General features: G+C 39.3%; 1 protein-coding gene across 1 annotated transcript in view; it reads left to right on the plus strand.

Moving 5' to 3' along the window:
• piezo1 (piezo type mechanosensitive ion channel component 1 (Er blood group)) overlaps nucleotides 1-18,291 on the plus strand; it is a 147,170-nt gene that overhangs the window by 92,993 nt on the left and 35,886 nt on the right. The window contains exons 23-36 of the mRNA XM_079864979.1: nucleotides 568-672; nucleotides 1,503-1,659; nucleotides 4,121-4,364; nucleotides 8,565-8,661; nucleotides 8,914-9,079; nucleotides 9,865-9,954; nucleotides 10,897-10,973; nucleotides 11,117-11,194; nucleotides 11,284-11,384; nucleotides 11,497-11,608; nucleotides 13,849-13,932; nucleotides 14,856-15,040; nucleotides 16,340-16,455; nucleotides 17,033-17,188. Coding sequence (XP_079721105.1) covers nucleotides 568-672; nucleotides 1,503-1,659; nucleotides 4,121-4,364; nucleotides 8,565-8,661; nucleotides 8,914-9,079; nucleotides 9,865-9,954; nucleotides 10,897-10,973; nucleotides 11,117-11,194; nucleotides 11,284-11,384; nucleotides 11,497-11,608; nucleotides 13,849-13,932; nucleotides 14,856-15,040; nucleotides 16,340-16,455; nucleotides 17,033-17,188 — 1,768 coding nt within the window. The remainder of the gene's footprint in view (nucleotides 1-567; nucleotides 673-1,502; nucleotides 1,660-4,120; nucleotides 4,365-8,564; nucleotides 8,662-8,913; nucleotides 9,080-9,864; nucleotides 9,955-10,896; nucleotides 10,974-11,116; nucleotides 11,195-11,283; nucleotides 11,385-11,496; nucleotides 11,609-13,848; nucleotides 13,933-14,855; nucleotides 15,041-16,339; nucleotides 16,456-17,032; nucleotides 17,189-18,291) is intronic.

Genomic DNA, 18,291 nt, shown 5'->3' on the forward strand with positions numbered 1-18,291 from the left:
TGTTGTCACTTCTTCTCGAGTCTCTCCATCTTTGTCTGAATCCGGTTTAAACATAAAAGGCTAAAAGTTTTTTCAATTTTCAGTGCATGTGTGTGTGTGTGAGGTAAAAGGACACAAGCTCTTGAAGCTCCGCCCCCTGTGCCGGGAGCAGCAGCTCATTTGCATTTAAAGGGACACACAAAAACGGTGTGTTTTTGCTCACCCTCAAAAAGTGACAACTTTAACAGGCTATATATAAATATCTGTGTGGTTTTTTTTAGCTAAAACTTCACACACACACTCTGAGGACATCAGAGACTTATTTTACATCTTGTGAAAAGGGCATTATACCACCCCTTTAAAACCATTGAAAATACCAGCTTAACCAGTGCAAAACATCTCAGTTGTCAGGTAAAATCCAGTTTAGGCTAGTTTAAGCTAATCCTACATCAGTCACCATGCTGATGTGTGTGTGTACAGTGACCAACAGTTACCACAGAGTAATTACAGGAACACACCCTGCCTCTCTTGAGTTTTCTCGGTAAGTGACTTGACTCTGGTAACCTGAGCTTTCTCACATGGCTATAGATTACCCGTGGAGATGGAGAACATCAGTGACGATCCACTCAGCTCTGGTTAAATGGATCTACTTACCTGACTTCTACAGCATTCCCAACTCCAGGAACCTCATATGTAAGTGACACCTTCAACTGAACACCTTCAACAGAACCACGATATAATTACTCACCAGTTATACAACCTACAGTGGCCCCAAAAAGTATTCGGACACTTAAACCACTTTAACAAAAATTAACGACTCTCATTACATTAGATTCTGAAATACCAAACCAAGTGTCTTCTGCAAACAAATGATTCTAGACTTTTTCTAAGAACAATGACTTTTCAATCAAGGCCATTTTTGTGTGTGCATGTACATTATGAAGTCAGTTCTCCTCACCACATTCATTGCATTAACTATGGATTTGTGTCGGCCCACATCCGGTACACATGGTTTCCACACGGACCAGATGTGAGCCGGATCTGGGCCGACACTGTGTTGCTGTCTGGGACTATTAGCCTTAATTTTTAACAGTATATCTATTGTTTTATCATATAAAACCCAAAGACCATCAACACCTAGTTTGTTATCTAATGCAGGGACTTTAATGTGAGGCTTAAGTGTAAAAATACTTTTAGGGGCCTCTATACACCTAATGTTTAATAACAGAAGGCCATTGAATACACAAAGCTTCTGGTGTCAGCTACTTGCAAATATATGAGCAAAAACAGTTGTTTAATGTTGGTATTAGTTATTATCATAATCATAAACTCACTGGTTTGTAGTGCAAATAATTTCACTATAGTTTGTGGCTACACTTATATTCTTATTAGTTATTTAGCAGAACGAGAATCTCACAAATGCACAAGAAATCATTTGCTTCTGCATTGAAAGAGAAGGTGGATATAGTGAAATCTGACGCCCCTCCAAAATGCATAAAATGTTTGCAAATGATGTGTTGCAGCGGACTTCGTTCTGCTGATGTGTGCGTCCCAGCAGTGGATGGTGTTCGAGAATGAGAGAAAGGAAGAGTGGATGGTCATGGGAGGAGAGAACAAAGACAACCCGGATCCCATGGAGGAAATGCCCTTCAACCCGGCCCCGAACTTCATCAACTGCAGGTGCATTATTACTAATGAATGAGACATAAACAGCTTTACTAGTCAGGGATCTGGTGCAAAAGGAGCTTTAACACGGCGTATTGCTTTCATGGACAGCAGTGAGAGCAGTATGAAGCTGTTCTATAGATAATGATTGTTCAAATAGATCTGTTTTAATGAATTTCTTGCATTAGAATTAGGGCTGTTGATTCAATGCATTCATTTGGTGTGATTCATTATGGGGGGAAAACACATTAAAACACACACTTTTAACACAGCTGCCCAGACCTTTATGTCATCTTACATTGCTTACAGTTTAGTGACGAAACATGATGCACGACAACAAATGCCGCTTAAATTCAAGATATGATGGCATAAAATGTCCCTGTATGGGTTTTCATCTTTTATTTGTATCATATGATATAGTTTAGCAATATCACACGAGCAAGAGTGCTATTTTTCTCAAATTTCAGTTCAATAAACCAGACGTTAATATTGCATTACATTTTAGACACAATATTGTCTGTTTTTTGCTAAATTTATTTTTAAACGAAGCCACAGCAGAACTGATGTGCGTCTCTGAGCGACACACAGCGGTTTTAACAAATTAACAAATCAAGTGAGTCATCGATTCAGTGACTCGTTCATAAAGACGGACACTTGCTTCGTTCCATAGACAGTAAAAGAAATGGACACAGCGACCCCATTGGAACTCAATGGAGACAAGTGAAGCCCATTTTCAGCGATTTCTTAGCACTTCCTTTCCTGACGCGCAGACTCAAACCGAGCAAAGCGTTACACGGACCACGTGAGCAACCCGTCTGTCTTCTAGTAGCTGTGCCGAGAGAAATCTGAATCATTCCCTTCCGAATCTTGCAGAGACGGAGAGTGTGAGTACGAGCTGTCCATGAGCGATGAGCAGGAGACACTTTTAGTAGGTGTTCTGATTAATTACTTTGCCATTTTCCCTCCACGTCTCCCCGATTACCCGCGAGCTTATCCTCCTGTCCATACGGTAATCTCTCTACTGTGCGACAGAGAGTCGAGTGGTTATGACGCAATCGTTAGCCTACTTTTACAAAAACTGCTTCTACGGGGCCATAACATAAGCTACAAGGTAATGGAGCATTTTATACATTGCCGTGTTTCTTTAGAAATAAAAAATGGACAAATGGAGTCTTCAAACGCCTCAGATGTAAAGTTATTCGCTGTCAAAGTGACGCCAAAATGAATGGAAGTCAATGGGATTGCTAACGCAAGTGAAGTTCCGCTCAAGATGGCGGCACCCGGCCGACTTCAACTTCCGGTCGACTTCCTTCCCGCCTGCTTCGTTCCTGAACGAATCAGCCGTTTAAATGAATTGGTTGAGTGAATTATTCAACGACTCACTCATTAAGAGAGTGACTTGCCGCCACCTACTGGTGGTTTTAGTTTCATTTTTTGAGAATCATTTCATTTTTCATTCATATTCAGGAGATGAATAAGCCTGTGAGCTGCATTAAACATTCTGTGTAAATATTCCTAAATGCCACTTCAGATGCAGCTTCTGGGAAAAAAAAAAAAATTGTCTCATTGTAGCCTTAAAGTCCTCCTGTAGTCGATCATTTTATCCCCTTAAACTCATCTTTAATCACCAACATGACATATTTAAAGGTTTTTTTTTTTCTTGAAAACAAATATCTTAAATGTAACTCGACACCCTTGCCTCATTTAGTATGCGCGGTTCTATGAATATGCAAATGAGCCCCGCCTCCACTCACTCAATCAGCTCAGAGATCCACTGGTTGACGATCACACGTTGATCTGATTGGTTACAAGGTAGTTTGTGACGTCAGAAACACCAGCGATTTCAAAGCGTGTTTTTGAGACTGTCTTTGGTTCACTGCAGTTTTAAGGAGGAAATACTCAGCAATGCTGTCGACTTATGAACTTACACATGGTTTGTCTTAAAGCAGATTAAACACACCACATAGACACATAAACAACATTAAAAGCTGGAGTTTCACCACAGGGCGACTTTAAAGGTTTATGTGTAATAAAATCAATGTTGAATCAAAATATTTCTTTCTAAAAACTACTTTTTGAAATGTCTATTTAATGCTTTTCTCATCTAACACAATAATTACTTTAAATGATCTTTTAGCGGTTGTGATAAATTTGCGATTAATTCGATTGATTGATTAATTGGCACATCCTGTAATTAATTAGATAAAAAAATGTAATTGCTTTACGGCCCTAATTAAAATATAACCTCTCTCTCTCTCTCTCTCTCTCTCTCTCTCTCTCTCTCTCTCTCTCTCTCTCTCTCTCTCTCTCTCTCTCTCTCTCAATTCAATTCAATTCAATTCAATTCAATTCAATTCAATTCAATGAGCTTTATTGGCATGACAAATTGTACATTGTATTGCCAAAGCATTTATATGACCAAAAAATGAAACAAAAATTGAGAAGAAACTCTAGAAGTGGTGTTCTCTCTCTGTAGGTCGTATCTGGACATGGCGAAGGTGCTGGTGTTCCGGTACATGTTCTGGCTGGTGCTGACGGTGGTGTTCGTGACCGGAGCGACCCGGATCAGCGTGTTCGGGTTGGGTTATCTCACGGCCTGCTTCTTCTTCCTCCTCTACGGCACACGGCTCCTGATCAAACCGTCACGCACTCGTCTGGTCATGTGGGACTGTCTCATCATGTACAATGTGGCTGTGATCATCTCTAAAAACATCCTTTCTGTGAGTGAACAACATTTAACTACACATAGAACTAACAACTAGGGATGCAGAATCGGCTCATGACAAAATCTTCATTATACTGTAAAACAAAGTTGCTGCTTTAACTTTTTAAGTACAATCAACTTTGATGTTTAAGTCATTTCAAATTAAATTACATTAAACTGACCAAAAAAAAGTGTTGAATCTTAAATAACTTATAAAAAAAAGTTGAAAATTGCTTAAGGGGAGACACGGCAGGCAAAAACATTTTTTTTTTTTTTTTTACTGGTCAGTTTTGAGATTTTTGGATATTTGTCTTTGATAACATGTCTTCTTTCAGACTTGTGTTGAAAAAAAGTCTGAAATACACATTTAGGTCTTTATTTTACACACACTGGGCCCTATTTTAACGATCTGAAACGCAAGTGTCAAAGCGCAAAGCGCAAGTAACTTTGTGGGCGGGTCTTGGCGCTGTTGCTATTTTCCCAGCGGGATAAATGACTCTTGCGCCCGACGCAAATCTAAAATGGGTTGGTCTGAAGTAGCTTCATTATTCATAGGTGTGGTTTGGGCGTAACGTGAAATAAACCAATCAGAGCGTCATCTCACATTCCCTTTAAGAGCAGGCACGCTTGTTCTAAAGCGGATTCCTATCATAACGGCGGATTTGCAAGGCGCGCGCCAGGATCGGTTCACAGCCAAGGAGAGCAACGCTCTCGTCAGGGACGTTGGGGATGGAGAAACCCACCCAAATTAACTTCGGTTAAAAAGGCGTATGATAATTTGGGTAAATGTGTAAGCTAGATGTATGCTTTTATAATAAACTGTTTATCTATCTATCTATCTATCTATCTATCTATCGTAATAATGTATGATTTGCAAAAATGAAAACTGCTGCTTCTGTGTAGATTAGAGAATCAAAGTGTATGCGCGTTGTGCACACGCTACATTGATTATGGCCAAGCATGCGCCCTTAAAATAGCAAATGAATAACATGCGCAACGCGCCACTGACTTTAAACTATTTTTTCCTGGTTAGTGGCGCAACTGTTTTCTAAACCTGCAAAATAGCATGAGGGAACGTTTGCGCCTGAACACGCCTCCTTTTTTGCGCTGAACCGCCCAGGGAGCGCAAGTTCATTCCCTAGTTTAGCGACGTGCTTCTGTGGAGGGAAAAACGCGCTTTGCGCGGGTGCAAAATAGGAATGATACATGCGTCGGTGTACAAAGTCAATTGCGCTGGGTGCAAGATAGGGCCCTTTGTCTATTTGCGTCTGTAGATTTCTCATAAATTCAACAAAAGTTGGCGTTGTAAATCAACACGCTGCTCCCTGTCATCACACACACCGTTAGGAAGCTCTCTCTCTCCTGTACAATGTTGTCGCATCCAAATATGGTCATTTCCTTTTTATCAGCAGCCAATCGTGAAAGTAAAAGGGCTGAATGCGCAATCTCATTGGCTGATGATAAATCTTTAAAGCCCGTTTTCTCAAAATGACTTTTCTCTCCGAAATCTCCACTTCAGTCGCACCGATATACACCAAACTCTCCAGTCTTGCACCTAGTTATATTATGAAGACATTTACAGAGGGATTTGTAAATATATTATTCCTAGCCTGATTTATATAACATTTTATTCCAAAAAACATGGTGAAAATCATTTTTTTAAGGCTATTGACAGTATATTCTGATTTACAGGATAACAAAAGTAGATATCCATAAATCCCTCTGTAATTTGTTTACCATCTAATATGTGAACACAATGAAAAATTATTTTTAACCTGGCTTTATCCAATACTCAGATTTCATTTTTTAAAATATATGCAAATTAGTGCATATTTATTTAGATATTGCCTAATTTGCATATTTAAACATTAAATTACAGAAAACTTGTAAAACATTTTTTTTTTTTATCTTAATGTAGGTAATCAACTGGGAAAGTTTCATGGTGATATCTGCTAGTTAAAAATGTTACCCTATTCACCTGTAGAGTCTCGCCTTAACTTATTTTTAGAGTTAAAGCAATGCAAAAACATAAGTTGTCATAACCTCCTTTTTTACAGTATAGTATATAGAATTTCAACAGTTTCAACAAAAAATTAAATTAAATTACATACGTAGGCTCTCTTTTATTTAATTTTCAGTTTAATTTAATTTAATTTTTTGTTGAAACTGTTGAAATTCAACAGTTGCAACAAAAAAAATTCTAATGAAAGTGTTTTTACTGTCTTCAATTCATGGTATTTTTTTATCTTAAGAGCGTATGATTTGAATCAGTGTGTTCTTACATCCCAAATGTGCAATGCTATTGTCCACAGTATGTGTGCGCTGGGCAAGGGAGCTTAGGCTATATTAGTCCACTAATCATATTAGTCTATACTAATATAATAAAATTTGTTTATGTAAAGATTATGTGGCATTATGATTATATCTGTCAGTCCATATCATTAATACTAGGGATGCAACGATACTGAGCTCAGGCTGTGTGTGTGTGTGTGTGTGTGTGTGTGTGTGTGTGTGTGTGTGTGTGTGTGTGTGTGTGTGTGTGCGCACTGACAACAGAGAGTATAATGGGGATAAAAAAGAAGGCTGTCTATGAAGTAAATGTATCTAATTAGTGGAATATTAAACGAAATCTGTTGACCCTGGATCACGAAACCAGTCTCGAGTCGCACGGGTATATTTGTGGTAATAGCCAACAGTACAGTATATGGGTCAAAATTATCGATTTTTCTTTAATGCCAAAAATCATGATGATATTAAGTAAAGATCATGTTTCATGAAGATATTTAGTAAATTTCCTACCGTAAATATATCAAACATGTATTTCTGTGAGTGAATGCAGCACAATCGCCAACATAAATGCACAACTTTAAAGGAGATTTTCTCAATGTTTCGATTTTTTTGCATCCTCAGATTCCAGATTTACAATAGTCATATCTCAGCCAAATATTGTCCTATCATAACAAACCATACATCAATGGAAAGCAAAACATTGACCCATGTGACTGGTTTTGTGGTCCAAGGTCACATATAGTAACGCATATATAGCTGTGGTGGTAAAATGAGGATTCATACAATGCGAAATGAATGACCAAAAGAATTAAGCCAACTAATATGATTCATATTCTTTTGGTTTCTCAACCCAATACATTTAAAAATTAGAAATGCAGTGAAAATACAGGTATCGGTACCAAGTATCGGCGAGTACCAAAACTGAAAGTATCGGTATCGGTATCGGTTGTTTAAACCCAACTTTGGGTCAAATATGGACAAACCCAAACGTTGGGTTAAAAATTAATAAATTAATAAATTCTGTATACTATATATAAGCCATTGAGACTCATTTTAAACTAATAAACGATCTATCTATCTATCTATCTATCTATCTATCTATCTATCTATCTCTTTCTTTCTAACTAATCTTTCTTTCTTCTTTCTTTCTTTCTTTCTTTCTTTCTTTCTTTCTTTTTTCTTTCTTACTAATCTATCTTTCTTTCTTTCTTTCTTTTTCTTTCTTTCTAACTAATCTTTCTTTCTTTCTTTCTAACTAATCTATCTTTCTTTTTTCTTTTTTTCTTTTTCTTTCTTTCTAACTAATCTTTCTTTCTTTTTCTTTCTTTTTAACTAATCTATCTTTCTTTTTTCTTTCTTTCTTTCTTTCTTTCTAACTAATCTTTCTTTCTTTCTAACTAATCTATCTTTCTTTTTACTTTCTTTCTTTTTCTTTCTTTCTAACTAATCTTTCTTTCTTTTTCTTTCTTTCTAACTAATCTATCTTTCTTCTTTCTTTCTTTCTTTCTTTCTTTCTTTCTTTCTTTCTAACTAATCTTTCTATCTTTCTTTCTAACTAATCTATCTTTCTTTTTCTTTCTTTCTTTCTTTCTTTCTTTCTTTCTTTCTAACTAATCTATCTTTCTTTTTTCTTTTTTTCTTTCTAACTAATCTTTATTTATTTCTAACTAATCTTTATTTCGGTCTTTCTAACTTTTCTTTCTTTCTTTCTTTCTTTCTTTCTTTCTTTCTTTCTTTCTTTCTTGCTAACTAATCTCTCTTTCTTTTTTCTTAGCAACCACATAGCAACACCCTGGCAACCACCGGGAGTACCCTAGCAACAGCATAGCAACCACCCATATTTGACCCAAAGTTGGGTTTAAACAACCCAGCATGTTTTAGAGTGTATTAACAACTACTAAGAGCAGAGTTGTGTGTGTTGTGTCAGATCCTGGCGTGTGTGTTTGTGCTGGAGATGCAGAAGAACTTCTGCTGGGTCATTCAGCTCTTCAGTCTGGTGTGCACCGTCAAAGGCTACTATGATCGTAAGTCACTGTTCCCTTCTTGTCTGTAGCCGTGTTTCCATTACAGATACGTTACTGTCAGTTACTAACAGCCAATGCTTGTAATATTTGTAAAATATATTTTATTTTCTACATTTCCCTAGGGTTTGTGCACCACATATTTTAAATCTCAGACCCACATCACAGTCAAATGTAATGGTTTTATGTGTGTGTGTGTGTGTGTGTGTGTGTGTGTGTGTGTGTGTGTGTGTGTGTGTGTGTGTGTTTCCTCAGCTAAATCAGTGTGTGATAAGGAATGCTCTCTGCCTGTGGAAGAGGCCGGCATTATCTGGGACAGTATCTGTTTCTTCTTCCTCCTGCTTCAGAGGAGAGTCTTCCTCAGCTTTTATTTTTTGCATGTAACTTCAGACCTTCAAGCTTCGGCGCGACAGGCCTCTCGGTAAGAAAGAAAGGACATTTATTTCATGCAATGATGCAACCCATTCAGAGTTATAGATATATCTGACTTATGACCCTGACTCTGATGCTTACAATTTGATGTATAAAGAACCAAAATAGAAGTGGTTTAATTTTTTTTGCAAGTTAGTGACTATCAACAGAGATGATTTTACCATCTGTGCATATATATATATATATATATATATATATATATATATATACTGAACAGGTTTCATTCAATTCAATTCAATTCACATTTATTTGTATAGCGCTTTTCACAATACACATCATTTCAAAGCAGTTTTACATAAAATGCATGAGTCCACATTACAATTTACAGTGATCTGTTATCAGAGGAAACTAAGTTATGTATTTCATAAATGTACATATACAAAATCACAGTTAGCTAAAAAAAAGTATTAATTTAAACAATGTAATAATTTAACGCAGAAAAAATGAGCTTATTGAAGAAAAGATGAAGTTCATTACCATGCAATTACTATTATTATTTATTTATGTACTTATTTTTGCTTGAATGTTTCATCATTAACTATGTACACCTCCCTGGAGGCTGTCGTGTTCATTAGGCATCATAAATTAATCTAGGCCAATTGAATTCAAAAGTTTCCACCCTGAAGCCTGTGTTGCACATTTTCTAAAGTATGAAGTTTAGAATTTTGTCTTTCCAAGCTGAATGGAATGCAACGAAAACAGTGAATAAGTGATTGAGGTAATATGTTGGGGTGTGTATAACATAAAGTTTATTTTCTGTGTCTGTGCATTAAGGGGTTTCGAGCTTTTCCGCGCCAGCATTATAAAGAACATGCATTTCCATCAGCAGGCAGAGAAGAAGTCAATTCAACAGCTGAAGGAATCGTGAGTGAACACTTTGCCCTTTTATTTGCCATAATAAAAATAAAATGAATGAATAAAAAAGAGTGTCCTACATATGAAAGCTTATTTTTGCCACAGAGTAAGAAAAAGAAAGGTAATTGCAACTTTTCTGACTTTTTTTCTTCAGAATTCACAATTACGAGATACAAACTTCGCAATTCTGAGAAAACTTCACAATAACAAGATATAAACTCGCAATTCTGAGGAAAAGTCACAATAACGAGATATAAACTCGCAATTCTGAGGAAAAGTCATAATAACGAGATATAAACTCACAATTCTGAGGAAAAAGTCATAACGAGATATAAACTTGCAATTCTGAGGAAAAAGTCACAATTATAAGATATAAACTTACAATTCTGAGGAAAAAGTAACAGTAACGAGATATAAACTCACAATTCTGAGGAAAAAGTCACAATAACGAGATATAAACTTGCAATTCTGAGGAAAAAGTCACAATTATAAGATATAAACTTACAATTCTGAGGAAAAAAGTCACAATAACGAGATATAAACTTACAATTCTGAGGAAAAAGTCACAATTATAAGATATAAACTCGCAATTCTGAGGACAAATTCACAATTATAAGATAAACACAATTCTGAGGAAAAAGTCACAATTATAAGATACAAACTTACAATTCTGAGGAAAAAGTCACAATTATAAGATATAAACTCACAATTCTGAGAAAAAAAGTCACAATAACGAGATATAAATCACAATTCTGATTTTATTTTTTGCAATTCTGAGTTCATAATTTGCATAAACACAAATTGCATAAGCACAAATTTGTGAGAAATAAAGTCCAAATTGAAAGTTGCAATTCCTTTTTTTTTTTTTTTTTTTATTCCATGTTGGACAGAAGCTTCCATAACTTATCGAGCTCTAGTCACTCTATATATTCAATCTTCATGTTTCCTCAGGATGAATCGCATACGTGAAAAACAGCAGAAGTACAAGGAAGGACGCAAAACTTCTGATGTAGAGGAGCAGCCCGCAGGTACAGATGCATCAACATTTAAACTAATATAACATTGATCAGCTGTGGTTTAAAATAAGAATGAATAAGTGATGTGATGTGATGCATGAAATCTGTAGCCAGGAAATGAGAATGTGTGTGTGTGTGTGTGTTTCACCTCATAGACGCCAAGGGAAAGAAGAAAGAGAGACAGTTGTCAAAGTCCAAACGATGGGAGTATCCTTGGATGGATCATGCGACTGGTATATGTCAAGCTTAATAAAATGAACATATTTTCAGGGAAGCAAAAATAATGCAGGAGATTAAATATTGGTGATTGTCTTTGCTTTAGTGTTGCATTCTGGGGAATATTACATGTTTGAGTCTGACAGCGGAGAGGAAGATGAATCCTTTCAGGAGGAACAGAAACCTCGCAAACAAACGGCCTTTCAGGTGAAACGCGCTTGTATTAAGTTTGCTTTCTGTTGTATGTTTGGTAAGGCGGTTGTTGCAGGGATACGTGTTTTAAGTGTGTGTGTGTGTGTGTGTTAAATGTTTCCCACAGCTGGCGTACAGTGCTTGGGTCACCAGTGCAAAAGAAGCGCTGAAAGAGCGTCAGCAGAGGCAGAGAGAGCAGAGAGCCGAAGCAAAGAAACAACAAACCTCTCAGGCTTCAGGTTAAACGCAGACATATGAAACATACAGCGATATATTTCCCAGGCAACAACGTAGTGTCGGCCCAGATCCGGCCCACATCCGGTACCAAACGTGCCGCACAAGTCCTGAAAAGTGAAGCCAAAACATCTCGATCGCCCCCCGGTGGCTGGTCCCAGTATAGCTCATAAACCCAGAGTCTCGATCACCCCTCGGTGGCTGGTCCCAGTATAGCTCATAAACCCAGTCTCGATCGCACCCCGGTGGCTGGTCCTCTCGATCGCCCCCCGGTGGCTGGTCCCAGTATAGCTCATAAACCCAGAGTCTCGATCACCCCCCGGTGGCTGGTCCCAGTATAGCTCATAAACCCAGAGTCTCGATCGCCCCCCGGTGGCTGTTCCCAGTATAGCTCATAAACCAAGAGTCTCGATCGCCCCCCGGTGGCTGTTCCCAGTATATCTCATAAACCCAGAGTCTCGATCGCCCCCCGGTGGCTGTTCCCAGTATAGCTCATAAACCAAGAGTCTCGATCGCCCCCCGGTGGCTGTTCCCAGTATATCTCATAAACCCAGAGTCTCGATCACCCCCCGGTGCCTGTTCCCAGTATATCTCATAAACCCAGAGTCTCGATCGCCCCCCGGTGGCTGGTCCCAGTATAGCTCATAAACCCAGAGTCTTGATCGCCCCCCGGTGGCTGGTCCTCTCGATCGCCCCCCGGTGGCTGGTCCCAGTATAGCTCATAAACCCAGAGTCTCGATCACCCCTCGGTGGCTGGTCCCAGTATAGCTCATAAACCCAGTCTCGATCGCACCCCGGTGGCTGGTCCTCTCGATCGCCCCCCGGTGGCTGGTCCCAGTATAGCTCATAAACCCAGAGTCTCGATCGCCCCCCGGTGGCTGGTCCCAGTATAGCTCATAAACCCAGAGTCTCGATCACCCCCCGGTGCCTATTCCCAGTATAGCTCATAAACCCAGAGTCTCGATCGCCCCCCGGTGGCTGGTCCCATTATAGCTCATAAACCCCGTCTCGATTGCCCCCCGGTGGCTGGTCCCAGTATAGCTCATAAACCCAAAGTCTCGATCGCCCCCCGGTGGCTGGTCCCAGTATAGCTCATAAACCCAGAGTCTCGATCACCCCCCGGTGCCTATTCCCAGTATAGCTCATAAACCCAGAGTCTCGATCGCCCCCCGGTGCCTGTTCCCAGTATAGCTCATAAACCCAGAGTCTCGATCACCCCTCGGTGGTTGGTCCCAGTATAGCTCATAAACCCAGTCTCGATCGCCCCCCGGTGGCTGGTCCCAGTATAGCTCATAAACCCAGAGTCTCGATCGCCCCCCGGTAGCTGGTCCCAGTATAACTCATAAACCCAGAGTCTCGATCGCCCCCCGGTGGCTGGTCCCAGTATAGCTCATAAACCCAGAGTCTCGATCACCCCCCGGTGCCTGTTCCCAGTATAGCTCATAAACCCAGAGTCTCGATCGCCCCCCCGGTGGCTGGTCCCAGTATAGCTCATAAACCCAGAGTCTCGATCGCCCCCCGGTGGTTGGTCCCAGTATAGCTCATAAACCCAGAGTCTCGATCGCCCCCCAGTGGCTGGTCCCAGTATAGCTCATAAACCCAGAGTCTCGATCGCCCCCCGGTGGCTGGTCCCAGTATAACTCATAAACCCAGAGTCTCGATCGCCCCCCGGTGGCTGGTCCCAGTATAGCTCATAAACCCAGAGTCTCGATCGCCCCCCGGTGGCTGGTCCCAGTATAGCTCATAAACCCAGAGTCTCGATCGCCCCCCGGTGGCTGGTCCCATTATAGCTCATAAACCCCGTCTCGATTGCCCCCTTGATCGATAAACTGTGCTAACCGTTTCTGCGAGAGTGTGAGTGTGTGTGTGTTAGTGTGTGTGTGTTAGTGTGTGTTAGTGTGTGTGTGTGTGTGTTAGTGTGTGAGTGTGGGCGGGACCTTGATATCGCAGCTCCACTTCATGTTCACTAATGCGCAGAATCAGGTCCCAAATCAGCGCAAGATGTCAGCGCCATATAGCGACACTGGCAGCTTCACTTTTCACCAATGGAAGAGAGTGAAGGGGCGTCGTCCATCTTTTTTTACAGTCTATGTCCGGTAAACACGGATTCCACACGGCCCGGATGTGGGCCGGATCTGGGCGACAGTTTGTTGCTGTCTGGGTTCACAAGTAGACAAATCAACCAGTTCCACATTTGATCTTATTACAGTGGTATATTGAGTTTGTTTCTCTCAATGGGTATCAGGTGATGCTGAGGAGGATGGAGCGGTTTTTGATGTTGGGAATTCCCAGGAAGTGGAAGAAATGCAAGAGGAAGGAGAAGATGTAGGTAAGTAAGCAATTTCATCCCTGCTAGATATTCCACGTTCACTAATTATTGGAAAGTGTGTCCCAGTGCACAAAGAAAGGTCCATAAAGACACGGCTGGATGAGTTTGGTGTGGAAGAACCAGACTGGCCCTGATCTCAACGCCTTTGAGATGAACTGGAACGAAGATTGCGAACCAGGTCTTGTCGTCCAGCACCCGTGCCTGACCACACAAACCCTCTCCTGGATTAATGGGCAAAAATTCCCACAGAAACACTCCAAAATCTCATGGAAAGCCTTCCCAGAGGAGTGGAAGCTGTTGTAGCTGCAGAGGGGGACCAACTTCATTTAATCCATTTATTAATTATGTAATGCTCAGGTGTCCCAATACTTTTGTCCATGTACTTGACCTAAATAACACATTTAATTATAATGATGGCACAATTTAATGACGCGGTTTAATGACACAAACATTTGAGCTTAAAGGATTAGTTCACTTCAGAATTTAAATTTCCTGATGATTTACTCACACCCACATCTTCCAAGATGTTTGTCTTTCTTTCTTCAGTTGAAAAGAAATTACAAATGGTGATAAAAAAAAGTGGTTAAAAGTATATAAATGTTTATTTTTTTTAATAAAATGGCTGCTGGTTTGTCTAGATGAGACTCTTATTCCTCGGCTGGATCGTGTCGAGACTTTGAAGCTGCACTGAAACTCACATCTGGACCTTCAACACGTTGGATTTCCTCAAAAACCTTAATTTCTTTTTTCAACTGAAGAGAGAAAGACATGAACATCTTGAATGACATTAGTAAATTATTAGGAAATTTTAATACAGAAGTGAACTAATCCTTTTAAAATGGAGATGTATCACCGCCTAACCACAAGCAACTGAAAACAAGCTGAATTTCACAACATCCTCATGCATCTTTCTGATTTTACAGTATCTCAGGGCACTGGCAGTGATGTAGTGCAGAGGATTCTGGACATATTGAAGTTCCTTTGGGTGCTTTTCCTAGCAATGGTGGACGGATTCACCTTGTGGCTCAACATGCTCACCAAACAGTATGTAGACACTTCGATGGTCCTCTGTGAGGAGCGCTACCTCTTCATCCACAACATCCGCCAGGTGGGGCAATCACCTTCATTTACACAGCGCTTTTAACAATACAGACCATTTCAAAGCAGCTTTACAGTGATAATAGGAAATTACAGTAACAAGAGATTGTTTTGGCTTCACAACAGCTCTAGAATAAAGTCATTGTCCAGCTAAAGTTAGTTTCACTTCTGTTGTAAAGATCATTACCCAGCAAGCAATTTTGTGTTTAAAAGACATCTAATAGGCGTCCAAACACAGCCCAGAAGTCTAGGCTAAAACAAGACAAAATTGGAAATTTAATAGAATAGACTAGTCATCAATTAGATAAAGAAATAAGTGAAGAAATGAAACCAAACAACCAAATGAAACCAAATGAAACTAATCACTGTTGACTTTGCTTAGTTAGATCTCGCAAGTTATTTTGGCAAAAACAACATGTAACAAATTCAAGGTTATTTTGGCTAGAAGTGTGTTACTCATAGCCGGACTATATCGGGTCTATAGTTAGCAGGGTTTGAAATTAACTTTTTCACTCACCGGCCAATTTGGCTACTAAATTTTTAAGTTACCGGCCATTCAGAAGTTCTACTAGCCAAAAATAAATAAATTACCAAGATTAACTACGTCACATCTGTATGTATTGTTAAATTCGGATTTCATACATTCATTTCTTTTTCAAACAAAATCCCGTCATTCAGCCAGTCATCTCCTCCATTCCTCTTTCATCCTCGTCCTTTTCACCAAAATCGTGTTTTAGATCAATACAGTACAAAGAACATCAAAACTATGTGGGATGTTGGAAAATAACAGTCTTTTCTGTTCACCAAATGCTTTTTAATCTTCGCTATTGCGTTAATGCAAATGAACAAGCGCCGCTACTTGTTGTGTAGTGACGTGTGTGTTCAAGTACGCCAGATCTGAGCAGATTCTGCACAATACGCTGTATTTATTATATCATGATGATCAGTATTTGTGCTAAATCTGAACAGAATTGTCTTACACGAACTTCCCCAGCAAAGTGAGTAAACATAATAAGTAATGCCAAATTGGCTCGTGATTTGACAGCGTTTCTCGCCACAGTTGATTTATACCCGCATTTGGTGGGTGTTAATTTCAAACCCTGGTAGTTAACCTAGACGGTGAAATGACGGCTATTGCTTGCTGGGTAGATATTCAATTAGGGTCGCATACACAACACCGCTTTAACTGAAAACAAACAGAAAACTTTGAATGTGTTCTGGCTGTTCATTTGCACGACAGCAGTGTTCACTCACCCAGACACACCTGACCTGTCGTTGTCATTGTTCTCATGAAGTTTGTCGTCCACAGACACTCTCCCGAGAGCCCACGGAGGACCAGCTCTCCCAGGACAGTGAGAATCTCACTCTCGAGACCTGTCTCGATGAGACCGACACAGATAACGCTCGCTTCAGCAGCAGCGCCAAGTGAGTCTGACCGGTTCCGGGTTTTATACAGGGTTCGGACACTGCAAAAAATGCTTTTCTTTCTTAGTATTTATGTCTTGTTTCCAGTCCAAATATCTAAAAATTCTTAAATCAAGATGCATTTAAGTAGTAAAAGGCCATTAGATATTAAGTCTTGTTCTCTGGGGAAATAAGTCAAAATTTAGTGAGTTTTTGCTTAGAAAAAGCTAAATTATCTGCCAATTGAGTAAGAAAAATAATCTTAATTCAAACGGAAACTCTGACCCCATTGACAGATCATTTTTCTTGTTTTAAGCAAAAACTCACTTCATTTAGATTTTTTTTCCCACACAAAACAAGACATAATATCTAATGGCATTTTACTTATCTAGTAAATGATTCTTGATTTAAGATTTTTAGATATTTGGACTGGAAACAAGACAGACATTTTTTTTTTTTTTTGCATTATATTGAAGGAGGTATTTTGGACCAATGATATTTCAGTGTGGGTTATTATCCAGCGGGATAGTTACTAGGAGTCCAACAAAATGCCTATATGTTTCTGCAATTGATGATCAAATGTCCCATGTCTTTGCAGCGTGGTAGAGTTGGAGACACTGGGTGGTTTTGCGAAGGCCCGTGACTTTAGCAGCACGACTCTGTCTTCTGAACTCACACTTGATCTCGATACAGAACCGTTTTACAGCCAACACCCTCGACGCTCCAGAACCGCCAGCGAACTGCTCTCCGACAGGTGATATATGACATTACTGTACGATCCTCTGCGCTTATTAAAGGGTTAATCTCATGAAAACATGTTTGGATCAGTTAGAAATTATATTTTGAAGAAAGTCTGTTTTATGACTGTCTTCTTAATTAGCTTCTTTTCATTGAATAGCAGTTTGAGCTAACACTTTATTTTGACGATCCACTTTAGACATCCTACTAACTACAAGTAACTTTGCAACTACATGTCAACTATCAGTCATTAGAGTTTTAGTAAACTGTGCTTAATATCTGCTAACACTTTATTTTGATGATCCACTTTAGACATCCTACTAACTACAAGTAACTTTGCAACTACATGTCAACTAGCAGTCATTAGAGTATTAGTAGACTGTCTGCTTAATATCTGCTAACACTTTATTTTGACGATCCACTTTAGACATCCTACTAACTACAAGTAACTTTGCAACTACATGCCAACTTTTTCTACTAACCTGAAACCTAACCTGACAGTCTACTAATACTCTAATGAGAGTTAGTTGACATGTAGTTGCAAAGTTACTTGTAGTTAGTAAATGTCTAAAGTGGACCACGTGAACCCAGTTTGGTATACTCGGTTGTCTTTGAATTGCTTAAATAAATGTATAATTTCAGCATTAGCAGAGCAACCGTGATGCATAAATAATTAAATAATTTTGTCATATTACATAAATGAGAATTTGTGAGAAAATGTGTATTAATGTTGTTAAAGGTGCATTGTGTAATATTCAGGAGGATCTGTTGACAGCAATGCAATATCATATACATAACACTGTTTTCAGTGGTGTATAAAGACCTTACATAAATGAATGAGCTTAGAATGAGCATTTCTCTCTACACACACTGCAGGTCTGCTTACATCGACATATTTCTACGGTGGCCCTGAGCGGACAAACGAGTTTCCTCACTATGTTGTTCTTCATGATAAGAAGCGAGCTAAAGTCAGCGAATAAAACACTGACACAATGATGAACAAGTAACAATAATATTCACAATAACATCGTTTTACTGAATAATTAAGTAAACCTAATTTCTTAATTTATCTTGGTAAAGAAACCTCATTGTTTAAGTGGCTACTCTCTGCTGTCTCAG

This window comes from Squalius cephalus (assembly GCF_949319135.1).
Source record: "Squalius cephalus genome assembly, chromosome: 3".
Lineage (NCBI taxonomy): Eukaryota > Metazoa > Chordata > Actinopteri > Cypriniformes > Leuciscidae > Squalius > Squalius cephalus.